This window comes from Haliotis rubra, unplaced genomic scaffold, assembly GCF_003918875.1.
Source record: "Haliotis rubra isolate DU_JTF1 unplaced genomic scaffold, ASM391887v1 Scf326, whole genome shotgun sequence".
NCBI classification, from domain to species: domain Eukaryota; kingdom Metazoa; phylum Mollusca; class Gastropoda; order Lepetellida; family Haliotidae; genus Haliotis; species Haliotis rubra.
In genome coordinates, this window is record NW_025766998.1 from 15,269 (window position 1) to 32,934 (window position 17,666).

A 17,666-nucleotide genomic window follows, 5' to 3' on the forward strand; every position below is an offset into this window, starting at 1 on the left:
TGAGGTGTGTGAAAATATGACATCACCGATCTGCCATTGAAATACTACAGGGCGTTGTTTGAGTGTTTCTAGTTATTGTTCTAAAACATCTTTCACATACACCTTTAATTTTTATGAGGGGAATATACTGTCAGGTGAAAGGTGTTTTGCAAGTAATAGTGATAGTTTCATAATTTTAAAAAATTGTTAGGTGTATTTGAGGTGTGTGAAAAATATGACATATACCGCCATTGATGCTTGTGATGCTTGAGGTGTTATAGTTCTAAAACTGCTTTCTCTTTCTTGTTGATCTTAGTATTTGACAAAACTGGAAAGGTGTTTACAACGCTTTGTGATAGTTCTAAACTTTCTGTTCTTGAGGGGTGTGTGGCAGTGTCACTTAACATTCTGTCAATGTCCATGCCATTCCACACATGCAATAAGATATCTGAATTCATTACTAATGTAAAAAATGTCTCAAAGGAGATTTTTTTAAATACACATGTGTTCCAGCGATAGTTTTGCGTTCTTTAACATGTTTGGGGAGGGATGGCCGTGGTGTATCATTTATTCTTTCTTTCATTCACATAATATGTATTTCTTTGTTTTGTTCTTTTTCTTTATTTCTTTCATTCATTCACATATAATTCTTGCTCTTAATTCATTGATTCATTCATTCATTGTAACATTCCGACTGATGCAATAAACTGGCTGAAGTACTGTTAAACGCAGCCGAAGTTGCGCAGGGAACGAATCAAGTCACTGTGTGCGTTGGAGCATGTCGAGGCACACCGTTAACTTCACCTGATGTTTGGAGCATGTCGAGGCACACCGTTAACTTCACCTGATGTTTATGCCGATGTGGCCTGAATTTTAACAATATTTCATTTTTTTCACAACCTGCCAGCCTGATATCGGTGAAATGTCCAAAGTGATGAATGTGTATGGTGCTGGGATTCGAACCTATGATCATATTATTCTGGTGTGACTAGGAGACACAACTCTGCACAGCAAATTGCCCGGCCTTGAATGACAGGGCCACCGTGTGCCGTCGTCACAATGAATAGTAGCGCTAATAATTTGTCTGACTGCTAAAACACACTTGATTGGCTGAATGCATTTACAAAATATAAAATAATTTTCAAAGCAACAATGAAAGATTTGCTTTAAGTTCAAGAAAAGCAGCCCCCATTAACATTACGAAAGTACTACTTCAGTTTAAAACCATTGGAGGTAACAAAAGACCAGTGAAGTGTGAAATAGAGTATAACTTTTCCTGCGCATGCGTAGTGTAATTGGCTTCCTACGCATGCCCTCCGGCAATCGAAAGGGGCGACAACGTACAACGCGACATATCCAATATGTCGCATTGTCGCGTCGCGTTTTAAGCTTTTGTACACATCTTAGATGGGGCGACATATTTTGACCTTGAAAATTGTCGCTATGTCGCATTGTCGCCCTTTGGAGGAATAGAACAATCTTATTCCAACGCGACATGCGACAATGCGACAAATGGGCGAAATGTCGCGTTGTCGCATTGTCGCGCTTTTGGTTATTTTGCCTCATTTGCTTGTTTTGAGAGCACGACAACGCGACAATGAGACAACGCGACAATGTCCCTTCTCGGATTACATAGTTCAGCCAGCAGTGGATGGATAGCAGGTAGAATGATATGGTACACTCTCACTAGGGTTGAGAATGCACGGGGTAATAAAGGGCTTTTAACACGACAATCTGCGTGGAAATACTCACTCACCCACTCACTTTCTTTTTGATATCCGTTTCAATATACGAGGCTTAGGAGCTTGATAAAGTAATGTGTTGTGAAGTCCGTTTTTCAAGTCTTTTGAATCCTAGACACGCTATGACTCACAATACATCGATAATTTTCTTAGACGATACGGTTCCCATGTACCTTTATCATCTTGTTTCAAACATAGACCTATTCAATCATAATAATTTTCATCAGAAACTGTCAGTGGGTTCTTGAGGGGCATATAGAAGTTGATATTCAAGTATAAGACAAAATATTATGGATGTCAACTTCTTCCTTATTGTATACACAACGTTCCTGGGCTATTAATATTCCTTATACCCCACTTCCGGTCTCGTTGCCATGGTTTCCTTTGTTAAAAGTGTAGGTGTATTGACCGGTACACCTGTCAAAAGTGTAGGTGTATCAATGATACACCTACACTTTTTCACTAGGGTATACCGAAGCAATAAAGACACAACAAACGGCGAAATATAATTTTATTTCAATGGACTCACATTGAGATTTCGATTGTTTCAAAATCTTCCTTATCATCCAGGTCGAAATGTGACGCTAACGAACTGTCAATTTGAGAAAGAAAATCCTCTGTCCACTCTTCAGCATCCATGGCGAACGAACGTGTGATCTTCCAAATGTTTTCTATGCCACATGCGAGTCAGAGAACGCATGCGCATTGGTCTGCCCATACAAATGTCAATTATCAGTAATATTGCGCATATTTGGGGCTACTTGAAGTCATTCTCGCGCCCGAACTGGTGTTTAAATTTTACCTTGCCTATTGAACATTTAAATCTCAGAATTATATTCAGCTTAGGATAAAAGTTGTTTAACAAACGATCATAGTTTCAAAGCGCTGTTATTGGTTTGTATTACAATGGGGTATGCGCATTAAATGAAACACCCAGAACATGCAGGTTTGGTAGAAGTTAACGCTTGTTACGTACCGCACGGGCATTTGTTTCACTGTTCCAACTACTGCGCTTACCCCCCTAAAATTGTAATACAAACCAATAATATTGATTTGAACTATGATCATTTGTTAAACAAATTTTATTCTAAGTTGAATATAATTCTGAGATGCTCATTTGGCAAGGTCAAATTATGAGATTCTTAATCTTAATTTCACTTATTTGAGTACTTTTTGTTTAAAGTGGGGAAATTGATCGGTAGGTTTCACTGCAAACAGACTATAGACGCGGGACATTTGAGGGTCTTAACCAGTGGGCTAAAAATAAATGAAACAGATGGAAAAGAAATAAATTTTTTGTCATAATTAGAACATAAAGTGTTATAATAAACTCGTAAACTAGACCATAAGTCAGATGTACCCATTACTTCCTCGGTGCGTCGCCCAATACCCCCTACCCCTACTCGACTAACGCCTCGGAGGCCACACGACTCAAACATGAGGGGTGGACCGGCACACCTCTGAAAGTGTGGGTATATCTAATACTTGCCCTTTTGTCACTATAAAGAAGAAGTTGACATCCATAATATTTTGTCTTATAAAATTGCGAGTAATTAAGATATAAGAATCGTATCGGGAGATATTGCCACACATCAAACGTGCATTAACCATCGAATCTTCACGGCCACATGTAAGCTCATTTATTATTGTTCTGAGTTCGATCCCTGGGTATCTCTGTCCTGCCAAAACATCGGAAACAATTGATCATGTTTGTTAAAATCTGGAAATTCAGCAGTAGCTAAATACAAACACGACGATGCAAATAACGCGACAGATTGACTACAAAACTACATTTTGATGAGATGTCGCGTTGTCGCCCTTTCGTTTTTAAGATGAAGTTTCTTTTTTCAGATTTAAGTGCAGACCTCATTTCAAGGTTTATCGAAGCTTTGAAATACGTCAAACACCTCACGAAACCTAAGTCCTATCCTAAATCCCCAATTCGTTTCATGCATATATGTCTATGGCATAAACAAATATGATATACGTGCTGGGTTTTAATGCCCGATTTTAATGTGTTCTGTTGAGACCTGAATTAAGTGGTTTTGAATGCCCGGATACTGATAACTGCTACATCTTTCCTTTTCAAATCAACAAATACTTATAGTTTGATCGGTGTTCTAGAAGTTGGGGAATCAACGATGAGGCACATGACGTTATGGATAACGACGTCTTGTTTAAATGCTTAGGGTGACTTTTGAGTGTAGATTCGTACACCAGTGCCAGGCTAAACCAGTAAAGCCAGCAGAAGAGCGGGAGAGGGCCATTGGAATGCTGCAGACTGGGTCGACTGATCGGGAAGTGGCTGCTGCATTCCGGTGTCATCGCCTCGCCATTCTAAGGCTGCGTCAGCGATTCCAGAACACTGGCACAACTAGAGACAGACCCAGGAGCGGGAGGCCACCAGTTACAACCACTTCCCGATCAGTCGACCCAGTCTGCAGCATTCCAGTGGCCCTCTCGCTCTTCTGCTGTTAATCTCGGCATTGTAGTGAATGTATGGTGTGAAATGATAAATCCTAGGGGCCCTTATATACCCGTTTCCAACAGTTTTCACGTGCATTTCATGCAAGGTGAAGTTACAATGGGTACGTTTTGGCGTTATGCTTCCTTATACAAGGACAGAAATAGGCAAACTTTTACAGTATCTAAGGAAAAATTAGTCTTTTCTCGTTTGACGACTCTTCCTAAAACATTCGAAAGTCATGATGATCCAAAAATTAAACCCTCAAGTGGTTGGAATGTGTTTTAAAGAGGCAAAATCCAGTTTCAGCATTGGGGCCTTTTACGGAAACAACCATTCTTTCGTTTCCAAAACTAAACCTTATCACTCTTTGTGAATGTGCATGCATTATCATCATGAACAATATCATTTGGACCCATTTTTAACAGTTTTTACACTTTTGATGTGAATTTTTTACATGATTGAAAATAGGACAATGGACCCCACCTAAAACAAACATGTCGATATCCTAATTATCAATGACTTCCTCAGTCTGATGTTTTGACTCAATAGAGATACATGATTGGTTGTTAAAACATACCAAACCAAAGTCTTCTATCCATATAACATTTAAGGATATTCTAATGTTCAGAGGTTTAACATTTCTTTTTGGCGTTCAGTTTACATTTTACTCACAGGGATCGCGATCGAGACATCCGAGACATCGAGACATCCGTATCGAATTAAATAAGCTTGAATAATCATAAATTATGAAGGATTTTGCCGGGACCGAGATGTTCTATCGAAACAACCGAGACATCGAGTTATCAGAGTTCGACACAACGGTGCTCGACTGTATATCTACATAGTATGTTATGACAAACAGCAGATTAATATTAACAACAGCATGTAATAGAATAACAAGTGGAACATAGTTGGACAAGGCCAGGTAGGGGAGGATGGTCATTCAAGCTTGGTCAGTGTGGGTCTGGGATTGAGTGTGGTCGAGATGGTCCTCTTGACTAACTCTCAGTAGAGTACTGGTTGAGGTTAGTAAAGACATGCTGCAGGTGATAAAGCTCGAGTTCTACGTCATGGCTGCTGGAACTAATGTTCTTGGCGTGCTTGGTCAGGTCTGAGATGACACCAGACATAAACTGACGTACAAAAGGAAGTATACACCCGGTGCTTTTGGATTACTTTCCCAAAAGCGACGTAAATGTTTTGAAAAGAGTTTTTACAGTGATATATCAGTCACAGACTTTCCTAATATGCCAAAACACCACAGATATCGTGCCCAATTGCGAAGTTGCCAATCAAAATCACAACACTCTTTTTAAAATCTAAAAACACCAGGTGTACGTCAGTTTAGTTTTTGAGGATAATGGTTGTAGTTGGAAATGAATGTACTGGTCAGAATGGGTGTGTTTTCTGTCGACTGTTGTTTGGATGCTTCTACCGGACGCTTAGGAAGTAGAGTTACTTTTGTTCTCTGTATCAATGGTGAACTTGATTCTGGGGTGCTCGGTGTTGAGGTGCTGGAGTAGTGAGGAGGAATTCTGGTCTTTTCTGAGGATGACAAAAGTGTCGTCCACCTTCCTATACCAGCAGATGGCTTCTACACCAGCAGATAGCTTGGATTGGGGATGTGGACATGGCAGTGGCGTCCACCTTCCTATACCAGCATATGACTTGGATTGGGGATGTGGACATGGCAGTGTCGTCCACCTTCCTATACCAGCATATGACTTGGATTGGGGATGTGGACATGGCAGTGTCGTCCACCTTCCTATACCAGCATATGACTTGGATTGGGGATGTGGACATATGGCAGTGTCGTCCACCTTCCTATACCAGCATATGACTTGGATTGGGGATGTGGACATATGGCAGTGTCGTCCACCTTCCTATACCAGCATATGACTTGGATTGGGGATGTGGACATATGGCAGTGTCGTCCACCTTCCTATACCAGCATATGACTTGGATTGGGGATGTGGACATATGGCAGTGTCGTCCACCTTCCTATACCAGCATATGACTTGGATTCGGGATGTGGACATATGGCAGTGTCGTCCACCTTCCTATACCAGCAGATGAGGTGAATTGGGGATGTGGACATATGGCAGTGTCGTCCACCTTCCTATACCAGCATATGACTTGGATTGGGGATGTGGACATATGGCAGTGTCGTCCACCTTCCTATACCAGCATATGACTTGGATTGGGGATGTGGACATATGGCAGTGTCGTCCACCTTCCTATACCAACAGATGGCTTGGACTGGGGATGTGGACATGGCAGTGTCGTCCACCTTCTTATACTAGCAGATGGCTTCTATACCAGCAGATGGCTTGGATTGGGGATGTGGACAAGGTATGTTCATAAAAGTGGGTCATTTAGAGTTGCGTTAGGATGGAAGAATGAGGGGATCCCATGAAAATGGCGTGGATTTGTTCGAAAATGTCTGGTGAAGAAGGTGGACGTTATGCATGATTTAGTGAGGATGATGATGGAGTCTACTGAGAGGTCGATGTCAAGGAGTTGATCAAGGATGGAGATTCGCTGATGGAGGATTTGTATCCCACTAAAGAGTTAATCAAGATTGTCTGAGTCATACTCCTGCCCAAACCCAAACTGACAAAGTTTGAAGGACCCATGTGGCCAAACTGTACCGATTGGCAGCCATATTAGATTGAAGTTATTGGCTGTGTTTTGCACTAGTTTTCTGTGTACAATATGTGCCCGAACTAACTATCAGCTCCAAAATGTCCACACTTTGTGTCCAGGAACTACTCCGTCCTCAGAGCTTCCGTATTTAGTCCTACTTCTGGGCCAAAGTTCTCATCAAACACTTTCAAAGACTTCTTCAATATTCTTTCTCAAGGGACACTTAGCAGGGAAATACTAAAGCACTTGGAAAAGCTGTGAAACATGTATTCAAGAACACTATCTGTTTTTACCATAGACCTAAGAACAACGGAGCTACAGCGTGTTAAAGAGGGACTATTTCTCTCCTGACTACTTCGAAAGTACATGACCTCGCGACCCCGAGTTGTCTTCCAGAGACCCGTTCTCATGTCACAAACGTGATCAACTGTATATAAAATATTCTGTCCGTCTGTCTGTCTACAGGAGTTTCAAGTATGCAAGGCCATGAACTGAATATATTTGTGACAATTTATTACAGTTAATTTGCTTAAAATGCGACAATACACAAAGGGGATTAAGTAGTAACAAGGAGAATAGAAGACGATTGTCCCTGGTATTAACAAGCTGATTGGGTGCTTTGATAGAGTTTATAGTTTGATTAATTATTCACAGGCCGTACTAGGTTTGGTCTACTAATGCCTACAGGGGAAAATAGCTGCAGGGAATAATAGCTACAAAGTTTGTTGTGACAGCTACGCTTACCTGCACACAAGTGGACCGTTCTAATTTGTGTACATTAATGTCCACAATTAAATTAGCGTCAATGTATGTAAATTGTGTAAAACATTAATGTTATGAAAGTGTGAAAAAAGTCTTCTTGTCTTAATATTGGATTATCCCGTTCAGTGCGAATTCTTCTTCGTAATTGCATGTACTTGTAATTGGACTTGAATACGACGATATAAAACTGTTGTTATTTAATGTTGAAACAACTGGACGATGGATGACGAATGTGTTTCTGACAACGTTACTGTAACATAATAATATTCATTTTAAAGCTTTGGGAAATAAATAATTACAAATAATCTATATCATGAATAAGTTGAGCTCTAAAACTGAATTTATGTGATAAAAGCCCTTTTACGGGACATATCTCTGTGCAGTGTACTCATTCAATCTCTCTTTGGACGAACTAACGTCCTATACGTTTCCTATTCCTATACTTGTGGTATCTTAAAATAAATATCATATGATTACAAAACAGATGAGTTAACTTTTATTGCCATTTGTTCTAGGTTGAGCTGTACTGTACATGAAGTAGGATGACTGGACTATAAATGGGTCATCAACATAGACAGTCTTTGTTCTGTATTTACTGTAGGCAAAGTGCACACTCAAATGGTACATACCACTTTAATGAAAGGTTGAAAGCAGTAATATTGAAAACCATTGGTGCGTAAAGACTCTGTGCAATAAACAAGAAGTTGTCATCCATAAAGTTGTATGTTTCATTTTTGACTCACCAACTTCTAAAATGCCGATTAAACAATTAGATATAAGGGTATCCTCCCAAAACTTCCACAGCTTATAAAATTTTCTGGTTGACTGCACATACTTTAGCATACTAATTACCTCAGTCAGTAATGGTTTAATCCATTTATCAGTTATGAATTCAAACAAGCACTTAGTAATAAATTATATATTTTGTTAAGGCAGAGTTACTAACAAAAATACTCTGCAGTACGTCTCGATGCACCTGAAGAGTCTGGCGTAGAAGAACACGGCTGTGATAGGACCGTTACGGTGGTGACATTATATACCGACACTCAGTCACTGCAGCACACGAACAATGCAGCAATGGAAGGGAAGACGTAAATGTCACATAGTTTACCTTGTAAGCGGCATAGTTTACCTTGTAGGGACATAGTTTCCCTACCCGTAAAGATCCGGGTTAGAATCGGTCTTCAGTAACCCTTGCTCGTTGTAAGAGGCGACTAACGGGATCGGGTGGTCAGGTTCGCTGACATGGTTGACACATGTCATCGTATCCCAATTGCGAAGAACGATGCTCATGATGTTGATCTCTGGTTTGTCTGGTCCAGACTCGATTATTTACAGACCGCCGCAATAAAGCTGGAATATTGCTGAATGCAGCAACCAACATAGTATACCCTTGATATGAGGTCTTCTTTGAAGTTCTTTTATACCGAGATTTCCTCTTTTCCTTTATGTGACTTTGAAATACATGGGCTATGTGAATCTTAATCACTTTACGAAACAATGTACCTGTGGGGAGTGTATGTGTTTACCGTCATATGTGTCACAATATAGCACAGTTATAAAATACTGCTTGAAGATTTCCTACTAATTGTCTAATATATATTATAGTTCATGCATTTAAATATGAAAACAAGTCAGAGCAATAGAATACCCAGACTTCATTATCCCCAGACACAGATTTCCTTTGGTCAAAGAGAAAACAGCTGTTAAAATTACATGAATGAATGCCTGAAAATAATTGACCAGTTAACCAAAATATATACTAATGAACAAACGACGAGTGAGTGAGTGAGTTTAGTTTACGCCGCACTCAGCAATATTCCAGCTATATGACGGCGGTCTGTAAATAATTGAGTCAGGACCAGACAATCCAGTGATCAACAGCATGAGCATCAATCTGCGCAATTGGGAACCGATGACATGTGTCAACCAAGTCAGCGAGCTTGACCACCTGATCCCGTTAGTCGCCTCTTACTACACGCCTTGGTTACGGAACATCAATTCTATCCCGGATCTTCACGGGTCGAACAAACGATGAAACTGGCTTCACTCAGTGTACCAGCAGAAACATAGCTCCAATCCATGACATGAAAACAATTTAAATATACTGTATATATCACTGGTTTCGAGTGATCCATTCATGTCATTTTCAACATTTCACAAATTTTCCTTTTACGTCCAATAGAGTTTATTTTGTTGCATACATTTAATTCAGTTTGATTTCTCGGAGTTGTATCTTTAACATAATCTCGTTAGGATGCGTGTCGGGTAGTCATTGCATGCTTGTTACCTTCGTGCCAGGAGGTCATGGGAAGATGTATACAGTCTGGCTGCTTCGTGAACGCCATGATAGCATCTTGATAACGGAGGGCCATTATGCAGGTCGATTGCGTCTGGGATAGATGCACAGTCATACCACCCGCTATCATCTTCCATTTACATGATAGGTAAACACATAACGACATTCCTAAACTACCGTGCGACTATAACATATCATATGTTTTAGTTCATCAGGCACAGAGAAACAGGGGCAATGGGGTAAACAACTGGTTCAAGCGTTCGCTCGGCGCGCTGAAAGCCCGGATTTGTGTGAAGCCTATTTCTTGTGTCCCCTGTCGTAATAGTACATGAATATTACCAGCAATATCGACCTGCAGTAGACAATCGAGTGATTGACATCATGAGTATCGATCTTAGTGATTGAGATACGATGTTGTATATCAACGAGGTCGACGAAACCTGACCACCCGATCCCTGGCGAGCATTGTTTATCGAGACTAATTGTAACCCTGATCTTCAAAAGGAACGTGTTACTGAAACGTGTAAGAAAAAGAAACAATTCAAGCGACTCAGATTTAATTCTGTCATCTATCCTGGTTAATCAGAGGTCATACGAAAGCCGGGACCTCAGAAATAATAACTAAAGTCTCATGAGAGCTTTTAAGTTTAGGCTCATACTGGTGAAGGTGGTAGAGGTTTGCAAACTGTAGACATCATCTAGCACAATACTGCTTTGGGTTGCGATCACGGGCCACAGGTAAAGTACATTTTGTAGGTATGACTCACGTGGCAAGGTGTGAGGTTGTCAAACCAGGTCATGGTTCTGTACTTGACGCTCTCGTTTATCCTGTGTATATTTTTAACATGCAAGGAATTCGGCGCTTGAGCGATCAGGACAAACAAGGTTCACTCTCCGTTCTGTCGTTAACACTGTCGCTGGGGTTGCTGCATCAGTTCTCTATCAACATGTTACACCGCTCAGCGTTTGTGATACGAACAATATATTATGTTTATTGAAATAAAGTAGGAATTGCCTGGATTCCATAATAATATCGATTCGCACGACAGCATATTTTGGTAATTAATCACTTAATAACAGTATTTTCCACCGTTAATAAACAGAATTCACAGACGGGAGCGGAATAGGAATATGTACAAACAATGTGCCTGTCGTCAAGGCGGAGACGAATGTAGTACATTACTAAAATGAGCATTCGTGCGAAGAAGACTCAATATTTCCATGGACTCTATGCAATTGCTACTTCATTCCAATAACAAAAGTTGTCATCATTGCTCTTGAAAGCGGTCTTCACAAATAACCAAAGTTTTCAAAATGTCTACATGCCCAATCACTGCGGAGGTGGTGTCCAAAACTATGACGCCCGTGTCAGAACCATCCCTATCAAATAACTCTATATATCCAGTGTTTGGGTCATTATTAACTATAAAAATGGGGATATTCTCAGTCCCAAAGTTGACGCTGTCGCTGCGACTGGTGTAGATTGTAGCCGCGGATACGCCGAAAAATACCTCCACTGTCTGTACCACCACGTTGCCCATAATACATAAAGCACGGTAGCAAGTGTGGGTGGATATAAACAGATATAGCCTTCTCTGTCGGGTGTGGCTGTCAGAGTGTATATGTGCAGGTAGAAACAGGTAAACATTGGTAAACATGAAGGGTATCAGTAAGTACGGTGTATATATAGAACAACGAGGAAGAAGAATGCTTTTCCTGTTGAAGATAAAGAGTGAAGAGAGAGAGAAAGAGATAGAGAGACAAACACAGAGGGAGAGAGAGAGACATGTACACACATACAGAGACAAACACAGAGGGAGGGAGAGAAAGAGATACATGTACACACACAAATAACAACAACACACACACACACAGACAGACAAACACAGAGGGAGAGAGAGAGATACATGTACACACACATAACAACACACACACACAGAGACAAACACTGAGAGAGAGACATGTACACACACAAATAACAACAACACACACACACAGAGACAGACAAACACAGAGGGAGGGAGAGAGAGACATGTACACACACAAATAACAACACACACACGCAGTGACAAACACAGAGGGAGAGAGAGACATGTACACACACAAATAACAACAACACACACAGACAAACACAGAGGGAGAGAGAGAGAGAAGACATGTACACACACACATAACAACACACACAGACAAACACAGAGAGAGAGACATGTACACACACAAGTAACAACAACACAGAGAGAGAGAGAGACAGAAAATCACAGAGGGAGAGAGAGAGAGACATGTACACACACATATAACAACAACACACAGAGACAAACAGAGGGAGAGAGAGAGACAGAGAGAGAGAGAGAGAGAGAGAGAGAGACAGAGAGAGACATGTACACACATATCAACAACACACACACCAACACTGTTTCAACTGTGAGTGAAGTGTGTTTACGCTTTCGGGCGTCTATGGTATTTTATTGCCGCATCTTTCAATATAAAATGATTGCCTGCGATTGACACTTCAACCATTTTCTGAAGTAATAGTGATTTAAACATCCCGAAGTTCCTCCTCTAGCATGATGGATAACTTGAAAGCAGGTACTCCTTGCGTCCAAATCCAGGATGATCCACTATGTACATTGATGTCATTCCTGTGCACCACAAACATCATGCTAAATGTTGTTATCAAATTGGGTACAGTATACTGAGATTTAGATTTAGTCACATTTTGCGATCGTTGAAATCTTTGAAAACGTTTGTGTGACGTTTGTTTCTCCATAGAAAATATGAAAAATACAACTTTCTTAATAGGCAACCGATTCATACAGTTAAACCAACTTGGCCGTTCGAGTTGGCCTGCCCTTTGGTTTTGATAGTGAAGAACACACACTTGATCTGCTGAACAGCTCGGGGATATCTAAGACGAGGATAACAAAGACTGGAATGGATATTATGAAGACAGCTACATATCCAATACTGGCGGCGGATGGTCTGTGGTCCTGGGCACTGACCTTCTTCCGAACACGTCTAGACAGGTTCTCCTTGTCCACGGCCAACTCTTTTTGCGATAGCTGCCAGAACGGCATCCAGTTCCTTCTCGCTCATTACAGGGATATTATATTCTCTACAGACCTGGCTCTCTGCCGCCCGAGGGGTGCTGTCTGCACTGTCTACGATGTTGTCTGTTGTCCCAGAGTTGTCGTTTGCTGGCGAAGAAGTCTCGTCCTCACGCGTATAGTTAACAATCGGTGGCGAAGTGGTTTCATCTGCATCCGAATAGTTATCGTTTGCTGGCGAAGGAGTTACATCTGAGGAACAGAAGTCACCTCACCCGAATAGTTAACAATCACTGGCGAAGAAGTCTCGTCCACATGGTGATCGTTCGCTGGCGAAGGAGTCACATCTGAAGGAACAGAAGTCATCTCACCCGAATAGTTAACAATCACTGGCGAAGAAGTCTCGTCCACATGGTGATCGTTCGCTGGCGAAGGAGTCACATCTGAAGGAACAAAAGTCACCTCATCCGAATAGTTAACAATCACTGGCGAAGAAGTCTCGTCTGCATCCACATGTTGATCGTTCGCTGGGGATGTATTCTCGTCAGCACCCACAAAAGTATCGTTTGCTGGCGAAGAAGCCTCGATTAGACCCCCGATGATTAGACCCCAGATGTTATCGTTAGCTGGCGAAGAGGTTTCATCTGTAGGAACAGAAGTCACTTGCGTGGTTGGGTCCGTCTCAGTTGTTGTTTGTCCTGCAGTGTCCAGACAACACAAAACATGAGTACATGTACACACTGACCACCACCTGACAAACAAATTCAAATCCAATGAAATTACTCTCAACCTCGGATGTTTTTTATTCAGCCTTGTGACGATGAGAATACTTCTACCTCTTAACTTGTTCACCAAAAACAGTTCACTTACATAATGCAAGAGTTTAGACATTTTATAAAACTTATTTTGAGGAAGAATATGACATTGAATATTAATCTTGAGATCATGACTATTTATTTTTGTTATGGTATTCGTGACATGCATATCTTCCGAGCTGCACGTTGGAAAGCCTGTTGAAAATAATAATTATCTTCTGATAGCCATTAGTTGATGTGGAACAGGCAGTGGCTATAAACCAGGGTCTCCTTTCACGAAGCAACCTTTACTGAGGTTAACCTTAATTGCCATTCTTTAACATTGCACTAAGGTTACCTTAGTGACTTACGATCACCTTAGTGCTTTGTGAAAGGACTAGTACAACATGTAACCCCATACCGTCCAAGACTGCCGGTTCACACGGATGGGGCGTCTCGGAATCGTCTCCCTCTTCCATGTATCCTGTGGTATTCTGGCTGTTTATTGACACTGGAATAAAGACAAGATGAGGTTTGACAGCAGGTTTGTGTCTTGTCTTGTTTAATGCTACTATAATTCATGTGATGGAATCCTGACCAGTTAATCCAGTGATTGATGTTATGAACATCAATCCACGTCGTGACCTGACCACCTGACTGCCATCACATGTTGCTAGTGACGAGCTTGCTGGCTGCTTGTACCCACCCGGAACCCCTATGGAAGTGTTACCGATGGAGCCTGGAGGCTATTTCGGATAGCTGAGATACAGCCACTGTTGACAATGATACCAGTGATGGTTTACATCACAATAGTCGCTGTTTGACGCCCACGTTTCCTCACTGATTTAAGTGAGTGAGAATTGTCTTGCGCTGCTTTCAGCAATATTTCAGCAAAATCACCACGGGGCCACCTGAAATGAGTTTCACATATTGTGCCCATGTGGGGGAATCTAACCTGGATTTGACATGTCAGTGACTGACATGTATCGTTAACCCATACATAATACTATCATATAATACATTTGTAGAGACGTCAAAGTTACCGTCACATGACTATTTCATGCTACCAGGTATCCATTCACTGCTGGGTTACAGAGACAATTTTGAACAAACTCACTTGCCTGCGGTGAGACCACATATGCCACGTGTGCTTTGTTGTGGGGCAGAACTGAAGTTTTAGAAACTCTCAGGAGTCAAGCTGCCAAAAACGGTCACCCATCCATGAACTTTCTGTGACCAACATTGCTTACCTTCAACTGTTCTGTGACCTTGTGACTGACATGTGACCATCACGCCGTAATATAACTGGAATGTACTGTTCAAATCGGCGTCAAACCCACGTCCGAGATATTCAGGGCAGTGTCGCCATAAATACGGCATTCGCGTTTTCTTTTTCTCGGAAGAAAATTTACGTGGAGAAGGTCATCCAAGCATAATGATAACCTTCAAAGGACAGGCAATATTTGCCTCTGCTGGAATGTTTGAAAGTCAGTGATTTGCTGTATGTGACCTGCAAGTTCATTCCAGAGGACTGAACCTGCCTTCCCAACGTCAAAGAACGCATGCCCTCTGTAGTTCTTTTAACGAACAATGTGATTGATATAATATCAAGTCCGTACCAGACCGCCAAACTTTTCTAGCGGCAGAGCCTCGTTTTGAAATTTCCACGATTTCCAGGTTTCTGTTTGTCAGTGCTGGCTGTACGACAGACCACTTTGCACGGCGTGCTTGCACGGATTAGAAGGAGCGTAGTGTTGCATTATACAAGTACTTAGATGTATCAAATAATACTGATTAATATTTATGTATCCAGTTAAATAAATATTGGTCTCAAAATTCTGCACTGGTTATTTTACTAATTTGCGTAATAGGACGGAACCCAGTCAACAAGAAACGAGACTCTTGTGTAATCAATGTTTTGACTTGACACGGATCCGCATACCTCCGTCTGTTGCATGCAGCTCGCATATGAAGGGATGACGGTGGACGCAGGGGTGATCGGACAGCACATGTTGCCCCGGGAGCAGTACGAAACACTGGCCACTAGGGAATCCGGGAGACTCGGCATACCTCGAGTTGAATAACGCCAGTGTCGAATTGGACAGATCCTGCTTCGCACAGGTACCCTCCCACAGTAACATAGACTGATTCACCTGGAGCCCAGCCCACCTGTATTTGGATCTGTTGACAACAACAACACAGAATTAGATGTCATACAAAACCAAGTTTGTTCAAATACAGAAACTCCAGTTAAACAGAACCCAAGGGGACCACTGATATATGTTCGTTACAACGCATATCAAATACAATATACAGCAAATGGCGGGACCAAAGCAACAGTTTGTTAGAACCATCAAGAAGTCATAAGAGTATTTGTTACAAACGTAGTTTGCTGTACACACTTTAAATTCTTATCGACTTTGACGGTATATTAATATTATTATAATGGGTGTATTAGAAAGGTACCACTTGGATATGTAGGAGACAGTGAAAATGATGTTGCTGGCAAATTGCTGGACAGCCGATGTTTGGTATGCCAGTGTCAGCATCAAAATACTGTTCAAAGACTGTCGCGATCAAAGATCAGTATTATATTTGAGGGGCGGTGGGGTAGCCCAGTGGTTAAAGCGTTGGCTCGTCACGCCGAAGACCCGGGTTCGATTTCCCACATGAGTATTTGTGTGAAGCCCATATCTTGTATATCCATATCTGGTGTTCCTTGTCGTGATATTTCTGGGATATTGCTAAAAGTGGCGTAAAACCATACTCACTCACTATTATATTTGACTTACTCGTATCCCCAAACCCCTTCAGACAGGTTCCTGATCCTGGCCAGGCGCTCCACTGTGTCCAAGATGGCCAGACGACCACCGTGGCCCCTGCAGACCTTCCGGGCGGTATTCCACCGCTGGCGGAACGTGAACAACACATACTCCATTCCTTGAAACATCACATACGACAGAATATAAGGATACATGACAGAGGTCAAATATAGTCAAACATCGGAGAGGTCAAGTGGTACTGGGCCACGAGAGAACAAAGCATGAGTTGAGTTCTACTGAATCATGACAGGCCGACTTACATTGAATCATGACAGAGGACGACTTACATTGAATCCTGACTGGGGATGACTTATACTGAATCATGACAGGGCGACTTATGCTAAATCATGACATGCCGACTTATATTGAATCATGACAGAAGACGACTTACATTGAATCATGACAGAGGACGAGTTATACTGAATCATGACATGACAACTTACATTGAATTATGACATGACGACTTACATTGAATCATGACAGGGGACGAGTTATACTGAATCATGACAGGGGATGAGTTATACTGAGGCACCACAAAGGTCGAGTCTATGTTTTGATATACACAATCGCTTTGACAAGAGAGCGTACAAAGCACCCATCACGTTTGGTGCATCTGCACTTGGCTCACATCATCCATCTATATTGGAAATGAGTTTCAGTTGGTCACGTGACATCGCACTAGACAGTTAAATCTCGTGTAAGTCGCGGCATAAATAAAAATATACATCGACCCTCTTAAAAACTTTCGCTAAAAGGTGAAAAGTGACGACTGTGCATTACCGTTACAGTGAGATGACTCATAATGGACTGTTATTGTCAGGTTGTTCAAATAACGATCGGTGACATTTTATATTTAAACTTGTGACATAACTTCCGTCGAATCCCATCATGTACGATATCGTTTAGTTGAATCAGCAAGGTAAGAACCCCATTTAATGGCGTGCAGTTAAAGGAGTCTGCTAGTTTATGTAGGAAACAAGGAGACGACTGTCACAGATGGACAACATCAAGTCACAATAGTCCACAAGAACCAGTGACACGGAACGTCGGGGCTGTTTATGCCTTAGCTCAACTCAACGGTGCACTTCAGTGTTCTAGACGAGTGGTTACG

The 17,666-nt window shown here is 41.5% G+C and overlaps 1 protein-coding gene across 1 annotated transcript; it reads right to left on the minus strand.

Moving 5' to 3' along the window:
• Positions 1-12,910: 12,910 nt before the first annotated feature.
• LOC124283975 lies at positions 12,911-16,535 on the minus strand. The gene is made up of 5 exons (XM_046720027.1): positions 16,526-16,535; positions 15,676-15,914; positions 14,155-14,244; positions 13,215-13,637; positions 12,911-13,173 (listed from the first exon to the last, which is right to left on the minus strand). The coding sequence occupies exons 2-5, from the start codon at positions 15,872-15,874 to the stop codon at positions 12,911-12,913; spliced, it is 975 nt and encodes a 324-aa protein (XP_046575983.1). The 5' UTR covers positions 15,875-15,914; positions 16,526-16,535.
• Positions 16,536-17,666: the final 1,131 nt, after the last annotated feature.